The 26,255-nt window shown below is 40.3% G+C and overlaps 1 protein-coding gene across 4 annotated transcripts in view; it reads right to left on the bottom strand.

Moving 5' to 3' along the window:
- CDH8 (cadherin 8) overlaps positions 1 to 25,890 on the bottom strand; it is a 214,493-nt gene extending 188,603 nt beyond the window's left edge. Inside the window, exons 1-3 of one of the 4 annotated variants that reach the window (XM_081963429.1) lie at positions 25,356 to 25,886; positions 23,668 to 23,726; positions 510 to 964 (exon numbers count right to left, since the gene is read on the bottom strand). In XM_081963429.1, coding sequence (XP_081819555.1) covers positions 510 to 761 — 252 coding nt within the window. In that variant the 5' untranslated portion in view covers positions 762 to 964; positions 23,668 to 23,726; positions 25,356 to 25,886. Of the gene's footprint in view, positions 1 to 509; positions 965 to 23,667; positions 23,727 to 25,355 lie in introns of all 4 variants that reach the window. The other 3 variants (XM_081963431.1, XM_081963430.1, XM_081963428.1) reach the window with 3 other exon arrangements.
- Between the last annotated feature and the right edge of the window lie 365 nt (positions 25,891 to 26,255).

A 26,255-nucleotide genomic window follows, 5' to 3' on the forward strand; every position in this document is an offset into this window, starting at 1 on the left:
ACACACACAGAGTCACCTGAAGTAAGTCATTTAATCTTCCAGCAAGATAGGCCTCACAAAGTTTTGATTTTATATGTGCTCAACTACATATTACAAATAGTAAATAAAAAAAATGTGAAGAAGTATCAAGATAAGTTGAGTAGGCCCACTCGATGGTCTCTTATTGTCTATGACTGAAAGTGCTACCTGTCCTGTCTGCCAAACAATCCATATCAACAAAATCCAACCCCCAAATGCTCATGCTCATACCATTATCCTTGACTGTGATATGCCAACCACATAAAATCAATAATCACCCCTTTGGTAGAATCAGAGCTAACTACATCCTTGTCCTTCTTCGCTCTTTCTAAAGGCAGAAAGTGAATGAGGGGTCAGCTCCTTTTCTAGCTGACTTGTAGCATGTCAAAACATTCACAGGACGAAGAATTACGAGGCCAGTTTGAGGAAACAGTTCAAAGACATAAATATGTGTTATCGGTCTCATTGGAGGATTTAAAATATTGACTTACCCGTCCAACTAATATAGGTTCAGGTCCGGAAAATTCTTCTAACACAAACATTTGATTCCATACCCAGCCTCTCTTTGAACGGTTCAACACTCTTTGTTCTTCATTGAGTTCACTTAGTCCTCTACTGGACCTACTGGGTAATACTTGGGAATGATTGATTGGAGCCATGTATATAGATGGAAATGCAGTAATCCATAATATTACTAATGGAGCCCATGTATCCATAAGCATTTCTGCTAGTCCTTCTGGCATTGTTCCACCCACTAAGCAAATCACCACTGAAGAAGACGACACAATTATTCTGCTTGCTTCCAGATTGTTGTCATCCGATTCATCCTGCAGCAATGAAGGTTTACTTAGTGTTCCATTGTGTTTTTAGACCAAAGTAAACATAAGGAGAGACTGCTCAGGCGGTAGAAACACCCTCCATTGGAATTTATTATCTTCAAAGAGGCCTAAAAATTCAGAGAGAAATAACAGAAGTTAGCAATACAGTTACAATACAATACAATTGAAGCCTTTGAATTGTGGTGCGGGAGAAGACTCCTGCGAGTCCCTTGGACTGCAAGGTGATCAAACCGGTCAGTCCTAGAGGAGATCAAGCCTGACTGCTCTTTAGAAGGCCAGATCCTGAAGATGAAACTCAAAATACTTTGGCCACCTAATGAGAAGGAAGGACTCACTGGAGAAGAGCCTAATGCTGGGAAAGATTAAGGGCAAAAAAAGAATGGGACGACAGAGAGTGAGGTGGCTGGATGGAGTCGCCGAAGCAGTAGGCATGAGCTTAAATGGACTCCAGAGGATCGTAGAGGAGAGGAAGGCCTGGAGAAACATTATCCACGGGGGTCGCAATGGGTCAGATGTGACTTTGCAACTAACAACAAAGCAATACAGTTAAATGATTGGGAAAGTGGGACTTGGGTTTTTTCCAGATCTGTAGATTCTAAGTTTGTACATTCTATATTAACAATATCGTTTTAAAAAATTCATTTCCAGGTATTTTGGGAAATACGTATTTGCATCTTTGAAGTGAAATGGAAGCCATTCAATAATTTCTTTGAGTAGGGAAATTTTCCTTCCTTCCCACCGATGAATATGCACTAGCAATTTTTTAAACGTTTTTTTTTTTTTTTAAATATGCTGAATTCACAGACCACTCTACTGGCATTTGCACAATCCTCAAAAATAATTTGTTCAATGGTGTTGAACCTAAGTTTCCAATTGTAAAAATGATGCTAATGATGATTTATGTTGTTGCGGTCGTTGTTCTTTAATGCAACTAACTACAAAAGTTACTGGTAAACCTTGTTGATATTAATAATTTTAACAGCAAAAATGTTCATTCTGGAGCACCACTTGAACACCATCAACATTGAAAAAAATCACTGTCAATCAATTGAAAAAGGAAGCTTTACTTGAAACATCTTATATCATTCAAGGATGGTTTTAACACTATCAAACAACATCAGCCTCTCCTATAACATTTGTATTTTATTGTGTTTTACTAATCTAGGTGGAATGTTAATATATATTGCTAGTCCATGTATGATATGCCATATGCTAAGAAGTAAATAAATGTCTCTCCTAAATCCTTGAGAAAGACCCATATATACAGTTCTTTCTGCGTGTGTATGTTCCAGCATAACTCTGGAATGCCTGGAGCAATTTCAACCAAACTTGGTATGCAGATGACTTACTCTCTCAAAACAAATACTGTGGTCTAAGTATATACATTTTGATGTGTTTATACAATTGTAGAAGACCACAAATATATTCATGTAATGCCTCTCTGTATGCTCAGTGTTTTGAAAAATATTTTTTTAAAAAAAATCAAAACTACGATAATAAGGCTGAAGTCAGTGACACTGACTTGCCAGCACTAATACAAAGATTGATAAATATAAAAAAATATGGCTACTTATTTATATTGTATGCTAGCCAAAACACATGTGTTTAATTCTGCATCAGTTGACTGCTATTATAAAATTATGAATTTTCATGCACTTCCAAGTTTACATGCAGAAACAATTCACTGTTTCAATGTACGTTTTTTAAAATAGTCACAATTTTTGGTTGTGGTGGTGGAAATCAGCAATTTTCATTTTACTGGCCATTCTGGACTCAGACTTCTTAAACCAGGCTTTTAACACGAATTGTGACTTAAATATAGCTGCCAGATCCAAGAATGCAAGCTTTGACCTAGGCTTCCCCAAAAAGCTCAAGGCAGACTCCTGGTCCCGACAAAACGCCTTTTATTAAATGAATGTGAATTCCTGTCATTCACATTCAGCACGGCCCGGCACACAGTCTTTCAAAGGAATATTTACGACTACAGACCTTATCTTTCTCGGAAAGCGACCATGTAACTATTTTCCACATGAGGTGCTGTGCAAGGAAAGCTTGGGCACAGAGTCTCTGAGATTCACGGATAGATCTTCACTGAATGAACAAATGGCTTCCTGCAAAAGCCCCCTCCCCTTTCGCTTCTCTTTTATTTCCTATGGGAGGGGCCAATCACTTTCCACCTGTGACTTTACTCCCAAGAGACTTGGGAGTCTACAACTCTGATTTCTGAGTTGCTCTTTTCTTCTGGTAGCTCTGCGCATGCGCACACTGGAAACAGGCTCTAGCTGTTCCTCTGCCTCACTACTGTCTAGCTCCATAGGCACCTGATCACTGCCAGAAGACCTCGGCCCCTTCTCTGCCTCCGATGCAGAGCCCTTGTCCGAGCCTTTCCCAGTCACCAGGACTGCCCCATGCTTCTCCCCAGCCTCCTCACTGTCTGACTCCTCTGGCCGCTGGCGGGCCACAAAAGCAAGTGTTGTATTCCGTTTTTGTGTTAGCATGATGAAGGAAGAGAAAGGGAATTAGCTGAGGAGAAGTGCTATTTTTGCAAACATGATGTCTACTCAGGTGCTTTTAAAGGCACACATGCATCCATATTATACACACAAACCGCATTTGACAGGATATTTAGACTTCTTTCCCTCTCTCAACTCAGAAGTGTTCAATTAAGTTTCCATTGAGCCATCACTAATGCATCAAGATTCATTAGCCACAATTGAATCCAGTCTTGGAATAGCTCGGTAGGAATTGCTAGCATTGCCAGACTCACAAAAAGCAGCATCAACCACAACAAAGAGAAGCAACAACAGCCACGATTTAAATGGATTTCTACATTAAACCTAACTTGATTCTTGAGTTATTTTAGGCAAGCATGAACCATAAAATGTATCAGTAGAGGGTTATCATCACAACATGACAGCATCTGGATGCTAGCTTGTTTTGATGCCAAGGAACCCATTTGGCTGAAATGTTCTTGGTGCGTTTATTTTATAAACTCTGCTTTTTCCTGTATTTCAGGCACACCGCAAACAATAACGGCCATATGCAAGAGGGAGTGATTTCTCCTCAGGAAACAATAGTGAGGAGTTTCTGAAATGCAGTCCCTATAGAAAGACCTAACAGGTGTTTGTTTTTCCGGGAGCAAAAGCAAGGGTCCCTAGTATGTGGAAATGGGCTTGTTATTAGAAATTATCAGGAACCTGAAATTAATTCAGTAGATGACAGGCAACTCTGTTGATGGATATAAAGGAATATATCACCCTAAAGGTTAAAGGTAAAGGTTCCCCTCACACATATGTGCTAGTCATTCCCGCCAGCATGACTAAATGCCAAAGGCGCATGGAACACTGTTACCTTCCCACCAAAGGTGGTTCCTATTTTTCTACTTGAATTTTTACGTGCTTTCGAACTGCTAGGTTGGCAGAAGCTGGGACAAGTAACGGGAACTCACTCCGTTATGCGGCGCTAGGGATTCAAACCGCCGAACTTCCGACCTTTCTGATTGACAAGCCCAGTGTCTTAGCCACTGAGCCACCGCATCCCTATTGTTATAGAGTTGTGTTATAAAAACTGCTTTGGGTGGATCACATGAGAACAAAAGGTATTTATAGAAAAGCAGTAATTAATTTGTAGACCTAATATAATTAAGGCAGGGGTCTCAAACTCAGATCTGGCTTAGATCTGGCCCACGGGACTGCCTTGGAAACAGCAAAGAACTGGCCTGTAATGCCTCTGTCAGGGAACACGGAGCTTGGGGGAGCACACACGGCCCTCCTGAGCTCCATTTTCCCTGGAAGAGGGTTTCAGGAGGCCATTGCAGCTGAAAATGGAGCTCAGGAGTCCGTTTTCGCTGGCAGAGCGCTTGGGCCACCACAGGCGCTCCCGACAAGAGTGATGTTGAGCTGGCCATGCCCCCAAGACCAAACAGAACCCTGATGTGGCCCTCAATGAAATCAAGTTTGACACCCCTGAATTATAGGGAAGAATTATGAGGAGTCATTGACTGTCATACCTCTTCCTACAACACCACCCTAGATGATGCCCTACTCTGATCTCAGTAGAATCATCTCCTAAACTCCAGAATAAAGAGGAGAGATTTACCAGTCAGATGTCAACATTTAAAGATTTATTCATATCATGCATCTTATCTCTTCCATGTTTGTGCATAAGTTTCAAGTTATGAATACATAAGTGATAGTGTAGAACATTTCTTATTTAGAAATAATCCCATAAAACCAAAAGGCTTCCATTCACATAACGTTATACAGGCCTGTGCTATAAGATCAAATCTATCAGGTGGGAACTATGAAGCTATTTCTGTATTTGCTTTATTGAAGTAGTTGTTCTCTTGAAATCAATGAGATTTAAATCTACATAACTTAAGGTATAAGCACAAGGATGAAATATGACTAAATGTACTTGCATATATCATCTAATTGATTTTCCAGGTTAAGACAATGCATATGATCATATAAAATGCACTTAAGTGCATTGATCTTTATGGTGTAATGTACAAACAATGCAGTTTTGTACTTAGGGGCTGTTGTAATAAGAAAAGTGATGCATTTAAAAACTCCATTATTAACTTCCTTTGGATTATTTTAGAAACCCACTGCATAAAAGGAAGAACTGCACACACAAAAACCTTAAGGACAAATAAAGTAATTTTTAAGATGTACAATGAATAACCCCTTTTAATAAATAGCTACAAAATCTTTTTTAAGGCTGTCTTAAACTACAAACTGGCTTTTTATCAAATAAGCATTAATCACATATTTGCACATTGATTTGCATTGTAATCCCCAGGGTTGCATATTTTCACAACATCTTGGGAGTAGGGACCTGTTTACAAATAACACTTATTTTAGGGGTGATCCATTGCTAATTTTATTTCACATTGATTGCTGCCTTGTTGATCATTGTGATTACAAGTTATAGATAAGTCCTCTGACCTCAACAATTCATTAAGGTGGGTTCGATCGATTCTCAGACATTTGTTGTTACATTTCTAATGTTGCGGTATTGATTCTATTGAAATAAATTACACTGCCAAGGGTAAACAATTAAAAACTTGGTTTGATAGCTCTTTTTGTATGGAGCTAGGGCAGAAGCAACATTTGAGATGACCACCAGTAAGGAGTGGTCAACTATCAGCTTGGCATCATTCAAGGTAGGGGAAGAAGTCAAGAGGAGATGCAATAATCCCAGGCAGATTTCTTTATTCTTACTCAAATGGAGTCCCTGGTTTTTATTTACTTTTGCTTTATAAAAAGTTGAGCATAATGATTAAGACATCAGGGTAGAAAGCAGGAAACCATGAGGTCTGATTTTGCCTTAGGCACAAAGCCAGCTGGGTAATGGTGTGCCTGTCATATTCTCTCAGTTCTAGGAAAGAGGCAATGGAAAACCACATGCAAAAAACCTTACCGGGTTTTTTTTTTGAAGGCATGCTTGCACGTGCGCGCACACACACACACTCAAACTCTTGAGTTTAGCTTGATTTCTGGGAGTCAAGAGAGATAGATCCATGTAATTTTCTTGGCAACAATACAGATATAATTTATCATTGCCTTTTCCCATGATATAGAGGTAGTCCTGGACTTACAGCAGTTCCTCCAGTGACTGTTCAAAGCACTGAAAACAAATGGCTTATGACCCACTTTTCACACGTACAACTCTTGTGGCATTTCCGTGGCTGTGAGATCAACTCTTGGCAATGGGGAAACCAGATTCATTCAACATGATGTTACTGACTTCACAACTGCAGTGATTCAACTTAACAACTGTGGCAAGGAAGGTTGTAAAAGTGGGGCAAAATTCACATAACAGCTGTCTCACTTTGCAACAGAAATGCTGGGCTCAATTGTGATCATACGTCAAGGACCACCTGCATTTCTATATACCTTATGCCTATGGCGTAGCATGTCCTGATATTCTGAGTCTTTCACATGCTTTAACATTACAAAGAATTAAATATAATCTACAGCATTGGGGGTGACATACGACCCACCAAATATCACTGAACAAAAAATTCATGCCAAGATTTGTTATTCAGCAACCCTCTACTTCCTAGGTATAATCAGTATTCCTTGCAGCAGGGGTGAATTCTCCTTAAGTGATTTAATTTGTACTAACTATGCAAACTAAAATATAAAGCACCCAAATTAAAATCTATGTGAAGCCTAAAACAAAGGGGTGGGAAGGGAGAAGTTGCACACCATATTTTCACATTTGAGAAAGCAATATTCTTTTTTTTTTTAAAGCCACCATTCTTAAAATAATAACAACAATCTAGGAAGGAAAAGAAATTTGCATATTCTTCATTATAATATGAATCAGTCTGTTTTGCATTCTGGAATTAATATCCAAACTGGGGTTTGATTTCCCAAACTGAGTAACACAGTTGTAAAATTTGAAGTTCATGTTAAAAGCCTGGTTTAAGAAGTCTGAGTCCAGAATGGCCAGTAAAATGAAAATTGCTGATTTCTACCACCACAACCAAAAATTGTGACTATTTAAAAAAAACGTACATTGAAACAGTGAATTGTTTCTGCATGTAAACTTGGAAGTGCATGAAAATTCATAATTTTATAATAGCAGTCAACTGATGCAGAATTAAACACATGTGTTTTGGCTAGAATACAATATAAATAAGTAGCCATAATTTTTTATATTTATCAATCTTTGTATTAGTGCTGGCAAGTCAGTGTCACTGACTTCAGCCTTATTATCGTAGTTTTGATTTTTTAAAAAAAAAATATTTTTCAAAACACTGAAGATGCCTGAGCATACAGAGAGGCATTACATGAATATATTTGTGGTCTTCTACAATTGTATAAACACATCAAAATGTATATACTTAGACCCAAATGAATGCATTATGCTGAAAAAATAGAATTAAGGTCAGATAACAATCCTTTTCCATGTGTTTACTGAACATCTGCCAAATTAAACTTGGCATTTCAAAAAATAAGTACTTTTAAAAGTTAAAAAAAGGGAAAGAAAATAGACAAACAAGAGAAGAGAGAAAAAAGAATAAAGCACAAAACCAGTAAAGAGGGAATTCACAAGCATCATAAAATTAGGTTACCTTTTTCAACATTTCATACATTAAGTCTTAAGCAACTGAATGTATTGTTTTGTAAAGATAAGGTTCAAATCTAAATAATATATGGATATCAACAGCATAAATAATAAAGTAAGATTAAGCATATCATGGTATATTTTACCTAAGAGGCTGAAAAATCTATCTTCATGTAATGGATCCTTGAGAATTTGAATACTATTGACTAATTAATAAAGATGGCATTGCCAGTGCTTCAGAAGCAAGTTCATTTGTTGTAAAGAAGTACGTTAAGCAGTATCTTCTGGAACAGGTAATAATTAAACATAAAGGTAAAGGTTCTCCTTGCATGTATGTGCTAGTCATTCCTGACTCTAGGGGGCGGTAGTCATCTCCATTTCAAAGCCCAAGAGGTCTGTCCGAAGACGTCTCTGTGGCCGGCGTAACTAAATGCAGAAGGTGCACAGAACATTGTTACCTTCCCACCAAAGGCGGTCCCTATTTTTCTACTTGCATTTTTACATGCTTTTGAACTGCTAGGTTGGCACACAAGTTGGGACAAGTAATGGGAGCTCACTCTGTTACCCGGCACTTGGGCTTCAAACTGCCGACCTTCCTGATAGACAAGTTGAGCCTCTTAGCCACTGAACCACCACGTCCCCTTTGATTAAAAGATATCAAACAGATCTAGATAGGTAAAATACATAAGGAGGCACACATCACACCATTTCAAACTTCAGTATGGTTAAGTATAGCGAGCTTGTACATTTAGGCGCCAGTCGTCAAATGTTGAGGTAGAGAAACTCCAAGTGGTGGAATGAAGAGGAAAGACAATGATCTTCTCTTGTTTAACCCTACTTGGATTCATTTTCTGATATGAAGTTTGGACAACTCGTTAGGTAAAATTGAACGTAGTCCTAATTCTATTCCTTGAGTTGCTTGATTTTAGCCACAGCACTTAGACTTGCATATTGCTGCATAGTGCTTTACAGCCTTCTCTAAGTGGTTACAGAGTCAGCATATTGCCCCCAACCCTCTGGGTCCTCATTTTACCAACCTCGGAAGACTGGAAGGTTGAATCACTCATGAGCCGATCAGAATCGAACTACTGGCAGTGGGCAGTGAGTTAGCCTGCAATACAGCATTCTAACCATTGTGCTACCACGGCACAGAATCAGATTATCCTGGAAGGACCTGTCACTTTCACTGTCATCCCCTCTCCCTCTCTCTCTCTCTCTCTCTCTCTCCCTCTCTCTCTCTCTCTCTCTCTCTCTCTCTCTCTCTCTCTCTCTCACACACACACACACACACACACACACACAACACAGTGCAAAAATACCGACTCCCTTTGCTAATCATTCCTCACAATTCTGTTTACCTTCAGTATCCCATAGCTCTGCCTTTTCTTTGCCTTGAACACCTTGGATATTTCCTGATAACTGACAATCAGTTATTTCAGGGAAATCAAACTGAATGTATAAAATTGAGACCCACATGTTCTTTCATTCACCAGGCTTCTCACCCTCTGCCCCCAAAATATTATTTTAAATTTAAAAAGAAACTGGCTTGCCAGAAGGAAAACCACAACATTTTTTTTAATGTGCAACAATGCCTGTGGTTCTATTTGAACCCATAGACATTTTTAACATATCTGCATATACAGGTAGTGGCTACAGGCCAGCATTTTCTTTGGAGATAACGTAAACAGACACAGAAAATAGCATTGAGGGAGATGGTGGCGTTTGGGAATAATATTACCAGTTTATCCTCTGGCAGATTGAATTTTCTCTGGCTGGTCCTGTAGATTAGGGCAACCTTTATATGAATATTCAGTTCCTATCCATCCCCCCATCTATGTTGTGGAAACACGCGTGCTCTGTTCTCTAAATTCCAAATACCAAATATGTCCATATATCAAAGTGTCTCTATTCTGACATAAAGGAAAAGAAAAGAAAACCAATGTGGCACCTCATTCATTGGTTTAAAGGCAGTGGTAGGATTCAGCCAGTTTGCAACTATTTGGGAGAACCGGTTGTTAACTTTTTAAGCAGTTCGGAGAACTGGTTGTTGGAAGAAAAAAATTTCCCCCATTTTACTTGGCTAATCCTGTAAGGAAGGCAGGAAGGAAACATTCTGGTGTTGTTTCTAGCCTCATCTTTATTGCCCTGCTTACAGAAACTGCCTCTCCCGTTAACCCTTATTACATTGTAACAGCTAAGGCGAAGCGCCCATCGACCTGAGTGACGTTGAGTTGGCTACGCCCACCGAGTCACATGACCACCGACCCATGCCTATCCAGCTGGTCATTAGGGCAGAGAAAAGGTTTTTAAATTATTTGAATCCCATCACTGTTTAAAGGGCTTTTGGACACATACACAAAAGTCATCTGTTTTCAGAATTATCCTCCATGAGATTTAGCCACAGATGAGGATGAGGATAACAAGGAAGACAATTTGGGCATCTTGCAACAATTCAATCAGATTTTTTTTTTAAAAAGGCAGCATCTTCAAGTCAGTCAACAACAACAGAAGGGTTAAAGAAGAGGTGGTAATGGTGTGTGTATGTGTGTGTGTGCAAACTACACCTTTCAGGGTTGAGGAGACATGCAGATCATTTCCCGTGCGACAGATGGAGAAGCTTTAGAAGTTAGTATCTAAACAGCAAACAGGGGACTCTCAGTGTTTCCTGCTAATGACAAGACACCGTGCATTGCTACTGAAATAAAGTCACAATGTCTGTCTTTTCCTACAAATTATCATACACGTACACTGTGCAAAGTCTTACAAACACCCTTTCATTCTTTTTTCTCCTAATCCTTAAGAAAACATTTGAGCCATAGCTTTTTCCTTTCCTTTCCTTTTCCCTTTCCCTTCCTCCCTCCCTTCGTTCCTTCTTCTCCTTTAAGAATTTGGGCCAGTCTTCTTTTTCTAACCGTGCAGGCAGTATATACCAGAGCAGAACAGATTAGAAACACACACTAAGGAGCGATGAAATGAATAGTTCTTGTTCATTGCAGCAATTCGGCATTAAGCCTGCTAATTTGATGCATACACAAACAAAAAAACTTTAAATGTTTTCAGTAGTTTCCTTAATGGAAGAACCTGAGTGCTTTCTCTCGGTAATTACACGAGCTTATTACACTACTCACTTCTAGACTTTATTCAAACTATGCCCCCCGTTACTTGTTATCTTTCTTCATTGCAAGGATCTAAAAATCACCTTCTTCAATCTGTTATCCTCCAGTTGTGTCAGGACTGTAACACTCAGAATGCCAATTTGGCATTCTGGCCATGCTACCTCAGAATTCTGGGTATTGTAGTTGTAACCCATCTTCAAAGCACCAAACAAAAGATTTCAAGATACTTATAAATGGGCACAAGTTCTCTAAGGCAGAACAGTTTAACAATTCCAATCAATGGGAATCTATAGCTGGAGAAAATCTGTTGGTCCTCCAATGGCCAGCAGAGCTGGCAGCAGAGTCAGATAGTGAGGAGGTTGGGGATGAGCTTCGGTCAGTCCTGGAGTCTGGGGAAGGCTCGGACGAGGGCTCTGCGTCAGAGGCAGAGATGGAGCTGAGGCCGTCTGGCAGTGATCAGATGCCTACAGAGCTAGACAGCAGTGAGACTGATGAACAGCTAGAGCCTGTTCCCAGTGTGCACATGCGCAGAGCTGCCAGAAGAAAAGAACAACTCAGAAATCAGGGTACATTTGGGAATAAAGTCCAGGTGGAAGGTAATTGGCCCCTCCCATAAGACATAAAAGAGGAGTGAAAGGGGAGTGAGCTTTTTCAGGAAACAATTTGTTCGGTCGTTAGATTCATTTCAGGAGTATAAAGATCTGTCCGTGAATCTCAGAAACTCTGTGCCCAGTCTTTCCTTGCACAGCATCTCCTTTGGAAAATATTTACATGGCAGCTTTCCAAGATAGATAAGGTCTGTATTCATAAATATTCCTTTGAAAGACCGTTTGCCAGGCCTTGCTGGAAGAAAAATATCAATCAGGCCATTTCTAGGTCTTTTGCAACCTCAAGCTACAGTTCTCCTATTGGCACAGCTCCAGAAAAGGAGAATGTGAACTTAAAAAAAAAACTGGATGAAGTTTGAGAAAAAGTTGTCTCTTTTATCACCATCATTACCATTGAGAATTTATACATTTATGTGCTAGAATACCAGCAACAATTAAAATTAAAGCAAAAACCATCCCATTTTCACAAGACTCGGGTGTGTTTTCAAGTTGAAACAGAATTGTTATAGGTAAGAATAATGCTAGATAAATGGATAGATAATGCATTAATTAATTTCACCTTACCAATTTATTTGTTCAGTAAAAAAAAGTTACAAAACTGAAAACCACACAACACAGAAACTACCATTGTATGTTTTTAAACTCTTCCTTCTTTTTCCTATTCTTGTTGCTTTTGAACTGATCACACAATGGAGTGATTATTTACAGTGAGAGCAAAGATACTCATAGTCAAATGTATCATGGTGAGATGACTCTTCTCGCAAAAATATTTTCCCCAATTGTTAATTGTTTGGGGACTGCAAAAATAAGGGCAATATTGTTCTTGGGTGCAAATCAGAGAAAGGAAGACACCAAGTACACCACTAAGTAAGAAATTATTAAGGTAAAGGTTCACATATGTGCTAATCGTTCCCGACTCTAAGGGGCAGTGCTTATCTCCATTTTAAAGCCGAAGAGCCAGCACTGTCCGAAGACATCTCCGTGGTCATGTGGCCGGCATGACTAAATGCCAAAGGTGCATGGAGCGTTGTTACCTTTCCAAGGTGGATCCTATTTTTCTATTTGCATTTTTAAGTGCTTTCGAACTGCTAGGTTGGCATAAGCTGGAACAAGTAACGGGAGCTCACTCCATTACACAGTACTAGGCATATGGTGTTAGGCATATGCCTAAATATTTTTTAAAAAAACTTTGGCACACATAAACATAACTACCTTTTGAGGGTGTTATATGGGATGATCCACATTGAAAGAATTCTGTTTTGTGTCCTCTCTTTCACCCTCCCCTCCCTCTGTTTCCCTACTCTCTCAACACGACATTTGATCAGAAAAGTGAAAAGGAAGAGTGGGATTTTTTCTCTCCAAATAATAAGGAAAAAAGAATAATAACTTGTGAGATTTAAATTGCAATTCCAAACTTCCAACTTGTCATATATTGGGGGATGCAGTAAAGATTAAGAACAAAGTTGCAAAGTTTTTCTTCCTGAGCTTTTTCGCCATTCATGAGGAAGATAAACATGCACAACATCCAGAAGTGGAAAAATCAGGTGGATAAGACAGAGTTGCAGAGAAGAGCAACAAAAATGATTAGGGGACTGAAGGCTAAAACATACGAAGAACGGTTGCAGGAATTGGGTATGTCTAGTTCAATGAAAGGAAAAACTAGGGATGACATGATAGCAGTGTTCCAATATCTCAGGGGTTGTCACAAAGAAGAGGGAGTCAAGCTATGCTCCAAAGCACCTGAGGGTAGGACGAGAAGCAATGGGTGGAAACTAATCAAGGAGAGAAGCAACTTAGAACTGAGGAGAAATTTCCTGGCAGTTAGAACAATTAATTGGTGGAACAACTTGCCTCCAGAAGTTGTGAATGCTCCAACACTGGACGTCTTTAAGAAGAGATTGGATAACCATTTGTCTGAAGTGGTGTAGGGTTTCCTGCCTAAGCAGGGGGTTGGACTAGAACACCTCCAAGGTCCCTTCCAACTCTGTTATTCTATTCTATAGGAGTTGATGGGGTTTCTAAGAGAGACAACTGTGCTGGATGGAATTGTACTCTCCCCGAAGAATAAAGATTACAGCTCTCAAATTCTCCTGGACACAATATTCATGCTGGGCTAACATCAGGTGCAGGAAAGATATACCCAGAAGGGAGGGAAAGCGAGCTAGTGATTCATGAATTGATAATGTTAAGATTGGAACTGTTGTGATGTACTCTTTGTGAGTCATCCCTTGAAGATAGCCCAGAAGGTGTGAGAGTTACTTTGTCTTGCATAACTCCTATGAAGAAACAAGTTCACTGGCTGCCACTTATTTTTCAAGTCCAATGCAAGCTGCCCATAATGATATATAAATCTTCAGGTGGCTTTTGTCAAAGTTATTTACAAGAATATGTGCTCCCCTATAATTCCTCTATATACTTAGGCAATCAGTGGCACGATCTGTTGCAAGTCTTTCCAATAATAAGGTTGACACCTTTAAGTTAGTAGGGACTTTTTCTGAAGCAGGGACATTTTAGGGAACAAATTGCCATTTGGTTTTGAGAAAATTATCTTTTTTGCTACAATTTAAGAAGAAACTAAAGTCTTGCTTATTAGTGCAGGGTTTCTAATGCTGTATTTTTTTTTAATGTTGAGTATTTATTATATGAGTGTGCATATGCTCCCCCCCCCTTTTAATAATGTTGCTACATCTTTGCAAGCTGTCCAGAATTGTTAAACAGGTAAAAGGCCTAACATTCTTTTCTACATAAAATATAAATAACCATACATGTGTTTATAAAATGAAATTACTGGCAATCTACAAAGACAACAATGGCATTCTGAGCAGACTTCAGTCACTTCACAACTCATCCAGGCCTTTGAAAAAAAATTTGGACACTGATAGAGGTCAATATTTATAGCTCCGGGTTAGTGCTCTCTAAGCTGGGTTGTTTTCTTGCAGACATTTTATTATCCAAACTAGGTAATATAATCAGTGCTGTTACAACTGATGAGATCACCTAATTGGGTGATGAAATGTTTGCAAGAAATCAACCCAGCTTAGAGAGCAAAAGGGATCCTACAAACTGGATGCCTACTTTTTTCTGACTCTGCCCCCTGCCAGCAACAGATGTTGCCTTTGCCAAGTTCAATGAATATAAGAAAAATTTCATTTTCTCAAAGACGTTCAGCATTTTTTTAAAAAAAAAATTAAAACACAGACTTTTTATCCATGCTGGTCAGGATAACGCAAGGCTGAGAGGGACAGTGGGAAGTTTGCTAGCTCAGAGGAGAGCTGTGATGCACCAAAACTCAACATAGGCAGTCAGCCATTTATGGCCTCAAGTGACTTGATATATTCTGGGTTTTTGTCGCACACTTGGGACTTCAAATCCAGGAGCTGTCAAGCTCTAGTAAAGTGCACGGCTGGGTGGTCTGCGTTCAGCTTGATAGGTTACAAGTTGCTGCTTGTTTTGTTTTTTTCTCTTTCCCAGCGAGGTGCAGGAGGGGAGAAAAAACAACAACAACTTCCAGCTCCTATTTTATTTCTCAGTTATTTTACTTTCAAGTGTCCTTTGAAGAATATATTATGTATGAAGCCATCTACTAAAAGAGGGAGGAAAAATATGTTTATGGAAACAATGTTTATGTGCGCGCAAAGAATAAAGGCGCAATATTTATGTAAATATACATTCAACAAAGTGTTGTGTTTTTTCCCATCTGTGACTGCTACGCTAAAAATGGGCCCTACTTACTATGATAAAGGAAGCCATTACTAAAGGAAATGGATCATCTCAAGTGCTTAATGTCACGAAGGACAGACATAAAAGAATTTATTCATCAAAAAAACAAAAACAAAAAGATATGATCGGAAGCAGTAATACTCTTTATTTTTAGCTATGGACTTTTTTTTCTGTTTTTAATGCCCTACGTAAGTTCACCTTTGAAAACAGTGTTTTGCACAGAGGAGGATGTATACTATTTTTTTCAACCTTTTGATGCTCCCGTGTCCCCACCTGTAACTATAATTTTGGAGAAACTGCACATACCTAAATATCACACCATTGAGACATTGGCTATTATATAGAGGCATCGATAAACTCAATAACAAGAGTCTGTTTTTCCCCTCATTCTGTTTGACCAATTAATCCCAAACAGAGATGAAATCCAAAGAAGGTCTCCCTGGCTTAACGACCCTTCTTTCAGCAACTATTTGAACTTATGACAGCACTGATCTTTCCACCAATCCTAGTTGTAGACATTATAGCGCCCCTGAGGTCATGTGATCTCCCATCTGTGATTTTCACGGCTGGCTTCACTACCGACAAGCAAAATCAATGGGGAAGATAGCAGAAGGACGCATAGGGTGACTCTGTGACATCACGCTTAATGACAGGGCAGGATTTGCTTAACGACAATGGAAATGTCAGAAATATTGCCAATAAGCAGCGCAGTCATGCGTTGGTAAGCTTTACAACCATGTTGCTTAGCAACAGAAATTCTGGTCCCAATTATTATTATTAACCAAGGACTACCTGTAATTAATAATTTATGGGACTCCTCCCATAAAGCACTGAGGATGCTTTTGGAAGTCTACAAATGCAAACAGGTGTGAATGAATACACACACACACATGCACACACACACACGCACACATGCACACACATACATACATACATACATACATACATACATACATACATATATGGTCTTGTTGTATTCGGGTCTTTTCCCGTGTAAGATTGAGATTGTCTTGGTAACGTTTCGGCAAGGTCTCACTCGTCATCTTCAGGCTGGTGTTTTTGGCTTAAAGCATGGTTGGAGCTGCCATCTTTCTATAAATCTGGAGGAGGGAGTGCTGGCTTTGTTCAGTAAGTGGATTGATTGGCTGTGTGGTTGTATCATGATTGGTAGACTGGTGCTGATTGGTGCTGGCTGTGTGTCCATTGTTGTTTTGTGTTGTAACGGCCTGGGTGGTGGGTGGGGCTCGTTTGTTGACTAGGGCTGGTTTCCAGATGTCTGGTAGGTGGGAGGTATTGTCACGTTTATTCATGTTTGCAGGTGTTTCTCTATTTTGATAGCTGCCATAATTATTCTCTTGTTGAAGTGTTCAGTCCAAAATTATAATCTACGAATGAGTATATGAATATTATTTATATGTGTATGTGTATGTGTATGTGTATGTGTATGTATATGTATATGTATATGATGTATATGTATATGTATATGTATATGTATATGTATATTTATATGTATATTTATATCTATATTTATATTTATATTTATTTCTCCAGAGGTGTAGGAAGAGCTTGGAAGTTGATTTTTTTAAAAAAGTCTGTGAATCTAAATTTCAACCTAACTCTGCAATTTTTGTGCATAATGCGTTTTCATCTCAGAAAACCATGATACTGATTTTAGGACATTTCGCTTCTGCAGACTACAGAAATGTAGTGACGGCTCCCATATCCTGAGGGCCAAAAGTTTCCACCTGTGATTGATTTACTACATCAAAGAAGTACCACTGCAGTCATTCAGGATGGTTTTAATCTGAACATTCAGCTAATCTTAGCAATTCTACATCACTTATCATTTTTGTCACTGAAGTAGCAATGGTCCACTTTCCAAAATAAAACCTTTTTTTTTTTGCTTAGTTTGTATGCACTCCATCAACCACACATAATTGTTGTGGGGTTTTTTTAAGAGGAGAGGGAGGAGGAGGAGGAGGAGGAGGAGGAGGAGGAGGAGGAGGAGGAGGAGGAGGAGGACGAGGACGAGGACATGGAGATGATGATCAGCCTTGCATATCAAATGGCATTCCAGGTGAATTGCTTTTTGATATCAAAATAGCAGGAAAATGAACATGTTTCTATTTTCTCGTCCAAAATTAATCCACATGTTCCTTTCATTTTGAAGAGATCTTTTTGTGTAACTGGCAAAAAAAAATATGCATGTAAGAGCTGTGTTGGCACAGTGGTTAGAAAGCAGTATTGCAGGCTAACTCTGCCAACTGGCAATTCAACCCTGACTGCCTCAAGATTGACTCAGCCTTCCATCCTTTTGGGCTTGTAAATGTGGACCCAGATTGTTGGGGGCAATATGCTGGGCCTATAAACTGCTTAGAGAGGGCTGTAAAGCTCTATGAAGAAGTATATGTCTAAGTAATATTCCTATTCCACCTGAAACACAGAGGCATGTATTAAAATCAGGAGGAGGCTGGTAGCAATCAATTATATGGGAGGTAATATCCTATAATGATGCTTACCATTTAAAAGATACCAACAACAGCTATTACTGATAGGTCCATAACATGCAGTGCAAGATCTGAAATACCTTCCCCTCTAACAGCTCTGCTTTACGTAGAAATCCACTGCTTTTAAAATATGTGAATATGACATTTGGAGCAAGTGAAACAGTGCCCTCTGTGGAAAGTGCCACCTAAAACAACTGTTTCTGTTTTTTTGCAAACTGTTTTTGGCATGCAAACCTTATATCAGCTGTTTGAAGGCAACTCTGCAAGTTATTTTTTTTTCTATCTCAAGTATCTTTGTTCCCAAATAAATTGTGTTTTATTCTGTTTGCTACCTGATGAGCAGAACAGAGTCATTCTGGAGTTGTGAGTCAACTAAATCAATAATTAAATTAAAGAATTAAATTATTTTAATTTGGTTTTGCAGCAAATTATGCCACCTTAACTAGAAATGTGAAGCCAGCTAGGTTATTATGTCCCACGCAGTCAAAGGGGCCTATAAGACAAAGGGGGCACTTTCAGATTTGTTCATGAGCCAAAAATTGACTCGCCATCATCAGTAAATTGCATGGCTGTAATATCAAGTGACAAACTGTATGAATTTACAACTATAAATCTAATGTGGAGGGACCTTACAGTATCTCAGGCCATAATGCTTTTAAATGCAGTCAGCTCATATGTTCTGTCACCAAGAAAACAGCATGGTGAGCATGTTCATGCTTATAATTGTATATTTAAAGTAGGTCCCATGGTTATAACAACTCCATGGCAGCAGCAAAATATAAATTAGTCGCACTTATTTTCTATGCTCCAAAATCATGCATATAGTACATTCCCCCAGCTTTACCCATATTAGCATTTCCAAATGTGTTGGACCACAACTCCTACCAATTCTTTAAAATAAAAAAATAAAAAACATAGGCATTATATCTAGACTATGTCAAGTCGAAGGAAGGCTTCACTTGAATAATGTCTGAAATGGACTGAATCCAGTTAAGCTCTTTGTTTTCCCCCTTCCCTTCTTTTCAGCCCTTACTCCATGATTGCAGTCCTATTTTGTGGCCATAAACAGACCATCTCCATTTCCCCATAAAGTAACACAACAAAGCATCTAGCCATCTCCGCTCCCTCTCGTCTCTGTTTTGACGTTATCGGAGGCATATTGTTCCAAACAAGTGTGTCATTTTAAATGGAGAAAGCCAGAAAGTGGATGTGCTAAGCACAGTGAAGAAAAAGCTTTCCGTCACCTCTTCTCCATTGAGGAGATTCTGCAAAACTAACATGAATGAAACTGGGATTGTATTTGCTGAAAACTCCAAACAGTGGTGGACAGCTCAGCTCTTTTTAAGGCCAAGAGATTTTGCAGATTATCCATAATAATAAAGTCTGCCCAACAGTAGTTTATCACAGCATTACTCTGAAGCGATGCCTCAGCTTCCCTTAGGGTTATTTCAGATTTTGCCATAGATCAAGAAGAAACAAACGTCCAGTTTTAAAAGACCTATCAGCCTTGAACCAGTTGTATTAAAAGGATACATCCTACAGCTTGAGATAGAAAACTTCCCCATTCAATTGTGTTAAATATATAGATTAGAAACAGATGTTTGTTAAAAAAAATACTGATATTGCAGAGACAAGGCAAACAGGTTAGTGTATAAATATACTAACTTTTGCATTGTTGCTTCAAGAAACAAAGATTGTGTTTGTATTCAAACATACATATTTCTGCAAAATCTGATATTATATATAGGATTCCAGAAAATCTATTCAGAGTTCATTGAGATAAAACTGGGTTCTCCCTTCCTCCCTCCCTCTCCCTCTCTCTTTCTCTCTCTGTGTCTCTTTCTCTCTCTCTCTCTTTCCCTCTATCTTTCTCTGTCTGTTTCTCTCTGTGTGTCTCTTTCTCTCTGTGTGTGTCTCTTTCTGTCTGTCTGTCTGTCTGCCTGCCTGCCTGTCTGTCTCTCTCTCTCTCTCTCTCTCTCTCTCTCTCTCTCTCACACACACACACACACACACACACACACACACACACTGTTTCTGGATCAGACTGTGATCTCTGAAAAGATTTATAACATAGATGAAAGACATTTAACTGGTTTCTCCCTGTGACCCTCTTTAGTTGCCAGGCTGATCTCATTTTCTCTCTCCCCTATATATATATATATATATACCTTCCTCACACCTCCCGAAGTCAAATTCTATAATTCTGGTGACCTTCCAGTCACATCCTAAATCTCAACTGTTCAGCATGAAAATGTAAAGAACAATGAACATTTGATTCCTTAAAAAAATTATTTGAACAGAATGTGATGTGTAAAAACGAGTATGCCATATGTGGCTTCTAAACACTTACTGTATTTAATGTTGTCTAACACTATCAATGTCCTACATGCATTTGCTTTTAAAATTACAGAAATTGCAAAGTGGTTTTTAAAAAAAAAAAAAAAAAACCCTCTTTGCCTTCATAATCTGCTTCTAGGTTTCTCGGAGGCATATACCTATCTTTTGGTGGGAGTAACTCTTTTATATTCTTACTGCTGATATAAGGTAGAAATATTCACTCATTAATGGCAAAGACAAAGAATCAGATCATCTCAGTTAAATATGAACACCAGTTATTTCCCAAGAATTAAATTGAAGCACTAGAAATTTAATAATTGGATTCCTGAACATAAACAACAAACTCCAACACAATTTGAGTCATAGTTTTTTTCTCTGATAAAAGTCAAATCCCTACAATAAATCAATCTGCAACATAGTAACTAAAATCCATGCTAAAGCAGGGGTAGAAGAACTTCATAAATTAACTTTTAGATATCCATAGTTTAACAGTGATGTTATTATTCCTTCTTCCAAATACCTTTGAATCAAGTCCCATACTCAAAATTTGCTCTGCTGTTCCTATTGGTATATAGAGTTCATTACCATATAAAATTCTGATAATTTAACAAGCTCAAAAGTTTAATGATCCCTTATGTAGTTACCAGTAAGTTTATTCAATGCCTAGTAGTCTAGAACATATACAACCTAACAAATGAAATAAAAATCAAACCAAATGAAGAAAGTAGAGTGCCAACATAGCATAAACTCTCTATAGTAAAATACAACATAAATTGCTCTATTGATAGATAATAATAAAGCATGCAAATGCGTGTCAAAAATTATGTCTGTAAAGTAAAAGTGAAAATCATTTTAAACTAAGTACTTAAAACAAAGAATTTAAAGAAGTTACAAGTATGTATATTTCTCTTTTACAGGATTAGAGACCCCTGGAGTGACTATTAAACTGGATTCTCCACAAACACAAACTGGTATTACTCAACTTTTACTATTGGTCTTCCTGAACTATTCAAGATCAAAGAAAAAAGCATAACGATGAGGTAGAACGCAAGGAACACATGTTAATTTCTTCGCATTCCATTCCATTCCATTCATTCATGATCTCTCTATGCTTAAAAATCTGAAACATTAAATAGCAAGAATAGAGCACTACCAACACCAGGCCATCTATTTGATGTAAATAAGTGAGTTCAATAACAAAAAGAAAAAGAAAAAAGAAAGAAAGGTAAAACCTGAGTTTCACAATCGCCATTCTGTAGGTAGCTGTCACTCCTTAAAGGTCAGCCTGAGTTTTGTTTCCTACTTCAGTGCTGGTATGTTGTAAAACAAAGCATTCACGTAGGTTGTGTCAGCAACAGTTTTCAATCTCAACTCCACTGAAAGTATCCCCTTTGTATGGATTTTCTTTCCCTTGTTGACTTTATCTCTCATCGTGACAACATCTTGGTTGACTAACATTGTATTATTTCCCCATTAAAATGTTAAATCTGTCTTATGCCTGACCAGCCATCCTAGATTTGACCATTGATTTAAAGCATTTCTCCAGTGATCAAAGATGCCCAATTGGAAGACTCTGTTGGGACAGACATAATTCTCAGAAATCTTTTGACTTGTTTATGTTAAAGTTCTATTTCAAAAAAAGACAGCTGCATCTCTTGACAATAAATCTACCTGGAAAACCAGGTGATTAAAATGCTTGGATCTATTTATTTTTTTTCCCCTAGGAAAAAAAATGTACCAATAGCATCTAGACTTAAATGTTAGTGCATGCATATGTGTTTGCACACATATATGGCTGGAAAAATATCAAGCTCTATACATCTTTACTTACTTTCTCCAAATAAATAAAACTTGCAGAGAACAATTTTGTACAAAAAGCCAATAATGCTGACAGTATTCTATCCACTGCAGTGATAAAATACAGTTGGGACTATTTTATATGGATATAAACCCAAACCGAACCGAAAACAGATCCTAGACTGGACTGTAGCTACCTTGGCAACCTTTTAATTGCATCTAAAAGTGAAATTCAAATAAGCCTGGGCCATATTCTTTGTAAGTTATCATAGCACATCTCCCTGCCAGGGTGTTAGGGAAAGATTCTTTTTTGTTTTTAATGGAAGCAGAAAAAAAGGTGGATTGCATGCAGTAGATAGAATGTGAGCTGGAAAGATTTATTTAAACTGTTATTTGTCAAGAACTCTGACCTTTGATTTAAAAGGCACGCTTGCCTTCTAACATCTTTTGAAGGGGTCAACTGATTCCATTTAGTGGGAACAAAAAATGTAAGCACTATAAGCACGCTGTTGATGACAAGCGGGGGCTGCTATTTATTTCCTACCTGATAAGGCCCCTCCCTGAGTTTCAACCAAGTACTTGTCTGATCACGGTTACCTGTGATATGATGCATCATATACTTTAAGCTGGTCAAAGGAAGGAGAGAGGACGAAAGCTATAAAGAAAAATATTGCAAAAGGAAAAGCAGAATCAGCTGCATTTTGCAGGGAAGGTTCTGCTTTCTGATATTGGGTCTGCATAGACGGAGATAGATATTCAAAGATTAAACTACTTCATAGCTACCCTTTGTTTCCTCCACATTATTTTTTCCCCTCTCCCCTTCTCATTTTGTTAAAGCCAAAGTGGTCAGCAAAAAGCTTACACGACCGTTATGATAAGCACTGATTGATTTATGCTTATTTATTGGTCGTGTTTTCATTTAGTGAATAACGAGTGATGCTTTCGTGCCATTGCAGCAGGAGACTATCTCAATCTTCAGCTTTCATGCCTTCGCATACTATGGCTTTTCCAACCAGCCTCATAACTGAAACCATTTAACAAGTTGGATCATTCCGGCTTTGGATACTTTAAACAAAACTTGCATTTCTGGGGAAGGCATTCCCAGGGTCCATATTGTTGTTGATTTTAATTTGCAAAGAATCGTTGCTTGGATTCCTTGGATTCTTTGCCTCTAACCCAAAGCCTCACATAGGACAAGTCTATTTCCAAAGAAGTTGCAACAATGCCAAGGAAAACAGGCTTTCGGAAAACCCAAATCATTTCTTAAAACTAAGAGCCTTATTCCACCACCACTCCCCAACAAATTTCTTTGGGATTTTTTTTTTAAAAAGGGTGAATGAACTTTAAAAGGCTTTGGCACAACTCCCTTAACTCTCACACTGTTCCCTTGCAACTGAAGGGGACAACGGTTAGATTTCTGTTGATGCAAACCCAGTTAAGCTTCGAGACCCCCATCTATTAACACTATGGGATCAACATAGAATGAAGCAGAGATATCCCTGGGTATCAATGGTCAACCTCCTGTCTCTCTTGACCCCTTGACCCTTTTGAAGGATCAATAGTTTCCAAGCTGACCATACATCACAGGTATTTCTCCAGCCAAGGGGATTTAAAAATGGGGTTGGGACTTAACAGAGTTTGGTACCTGTTGGCATCCGTGTTTCATTTGGCTTTGGAATGGTTCCATCTTGTTCTCTCTTCAAGCTGTTCAAGTTAAGATAGAAGCTGTAAGCTTCACATCACCATGGAATCTGCATTTGTACTAAGGCTGTCAGTCCACAAGGATTTTTTTTTCTCTCCTTCCCCTAAATAGTCTTTCACCATCACCACCATCACCGGCAGGAAAGGGTAGATCTGCAGGCAGCCCTCCTTAGCCTCTGAGCCTTCATCTGGTTTGCCCCCCCACCCCTCACCCCAGCTGAACAAAATGTTCTGCTATGGCTCATTGTGTTCTGCAGGGAAGACTGACAGCTTGGTGGGGATGTTACCTCCAGAAGCTGCGAGATTTAAGTAGAAATGCAAAAAAGAACACGTTCTTCTTTCCAAGCCCTGACCCTTCCTCGATTCAGAATGAAATGCTGGGGGGAGGGAAAGGGGGGGGGCTGGAGGGGAGAGACAGATTAAGAAGAGCTGCCTTTGAATGTCTACTGAGCTTGCTCAATGATGCCATTAATATGGGACCGGAGCGAAGGTGATTCCTGCAAGTTTCATGTTGCATTAGCTGCTCGGCTTCTGAAGTAGGCAGCCTAGCGAATAAATAGAGGAGAAGAGGAACAACTTGTAGATAAGATGACGGGTTTTCTCTCTATTGCATAACTCAAATACTGCCTGCTTTGGGAAACCGGGAGGAGGCTGGACAGCTAGTTCTGTTTCTCCAGGGCAAGAAGCAACGGATGGATGGAAAGCTCCCAAGAAGGAGATCCAACCTGGGCATAAGACGAATTTCCTGATGGTGAGAAACTATTACGCAAGAGAACAGCTTGCCTCCCCGAGTTGTGGGAGCTCCATCACTGGAAGCTTTCAAGAGAAAGATTGGACATCCATTTGTCAAAGATGGGATGAGGACTCCTGCCTCGGGCAGGGGTTGGACTAGAAGACCTCTAAGGCCCCTTCCAACCCTATGGATTCTATGATTCCTCCTTCAGAGGGGTCAGGGAGAAGTTGCTATTTTCCTCTCTTTCCATCCATTGCACCTTTCTCCTCCATCATATATGGATTGGAAGAACCGGTGTCTTCCTCCCCCTTCTTTTATTTTCCTTTTTCACTCTTTTTCTACGTGTGTAAGGGAGGGAGGGGTGTCCATTTCAGTATATACCGGCAACAAGAGCAATGTCTTTCAAGATTTGGCTGTAAGCCTATCTTCAAGCTGGTGGGGGGGGGGGAAAGGATTGGGGGGGTGGGGGGAGAGGAGAGGAAGAAGCTAGTGCGCTAGAGCTTGCGAACCAAAAGCCCCCCACCTTCAATAAGTGCGCCTCCCACCGCAAAACTGGCACCTTCCGCCGTTTCTCTTCCCCCCCCCCCCTTCCCCATCTTCTCCGAAAGCCAGGAATCCCCAGGAAGGAACGGCAGAGGCAGGAAAGGAGGCAGGAGAAATTCGTTAGCTGAGAGATCCGAGTTAAGAGACACTTTTGCCTTGCCAACCCGACGGACACCCCCCCCCCAATACCCCCACCACCACTACCACCCCTCTTCCTCTTCCCCGGGTGTTAGTTCTGACGGTGAGGACCTTCCTTGAGCAGAGGAGAAAGCTGTCGCTGCTGATGGAGTGGGGGGGGGGGCAAATATGATGATGATGATGATAACACAATAATAATGCTCAAAAGCAGGACTTACGGGCTTGTTTCGCTCGACGGAGAGAGGAACCCAAAACACGTCTGGCTAAGTCCCACCACTTCGGGGCGGAGAGGGGATGCGGGGTGGGAATTTGGGGGGGGGGTGAGGAGGGAAGAAAGCCGGCGGCTCAACCCCAGGATAACCCGCTTCGCTTCCCAAGCTTGAGGTGAAGGTGGAGGGAGGGAAGACTTTCTCCGTCCGCCGGCGTCGCCTCGCTTTGCTCCTTCGGTCGACTGGATGGCCAGAGTCCGGGCGAGCTCTGCCCGAGTGCCGCCAGCCACCTGCCTCTCGGCGTTGGACTGTCGGGTGGCGAGGCGTAAGTGTTGGTCTTCAACCCCCCGCTTGGCTGGCTCGCCTTCCTTTCAGGGAGGGGGGCTCTCTGGCTTCACTTTCGGGGTCCCTCGCTCTCTTTCGGGGAGAAAGGGCGACGGAGTTCCCCCCCCTCCTCTCTCTCTCTCTCTCTCTCTCTCTCTCTCTCTCTCTCTCTCTCTCTCTCCCCCCCTCCCCTCAGTGCCGGGGCTTCGTCTGACGGCGCGAGGTTTTCCGGCGGCGGCGGCGGGTGCAACAGCAGCAGCAGCAGCGGCGGCGGCGGCGGCAGCAGCAGCAGCAAGCGCGGCTGCGAAAGCCCATCTCCGGCGACGCGAGCGAGCGAGCGGGCGAGCGGGAGGGAGGGAGGGAGGGAGGGAGATTCCGAAATAAATCCGCTCATTCAGACGCCGGCGGTCTACGCGCGCGCTCCCCCCCCCACCCGCCACGCGCGCGCCCTACGCTCCTGCCCGCCCGAAAGGGAAGCGCGAGGTGGGGGGGGGGCTAAAGTGAGCTGAGGGAAGGAGTGAGACGCCTCCTCCTCCTCCTCCTCCTCCTCCTCCTCCCTTGACACTTCTGATTCGGCCGGCTTGG

This window comes from Natrix helvetica, assembly GCF_964273705.1.
Source record: "Natrix helvetica genome assembly, chromosome: 10".
Lineage (NCBI taxonomy): Eukaryota > Metazoa > Chordata > Lepidosauria > Squamata > Natricidae > Natrix > Natrix helvetica.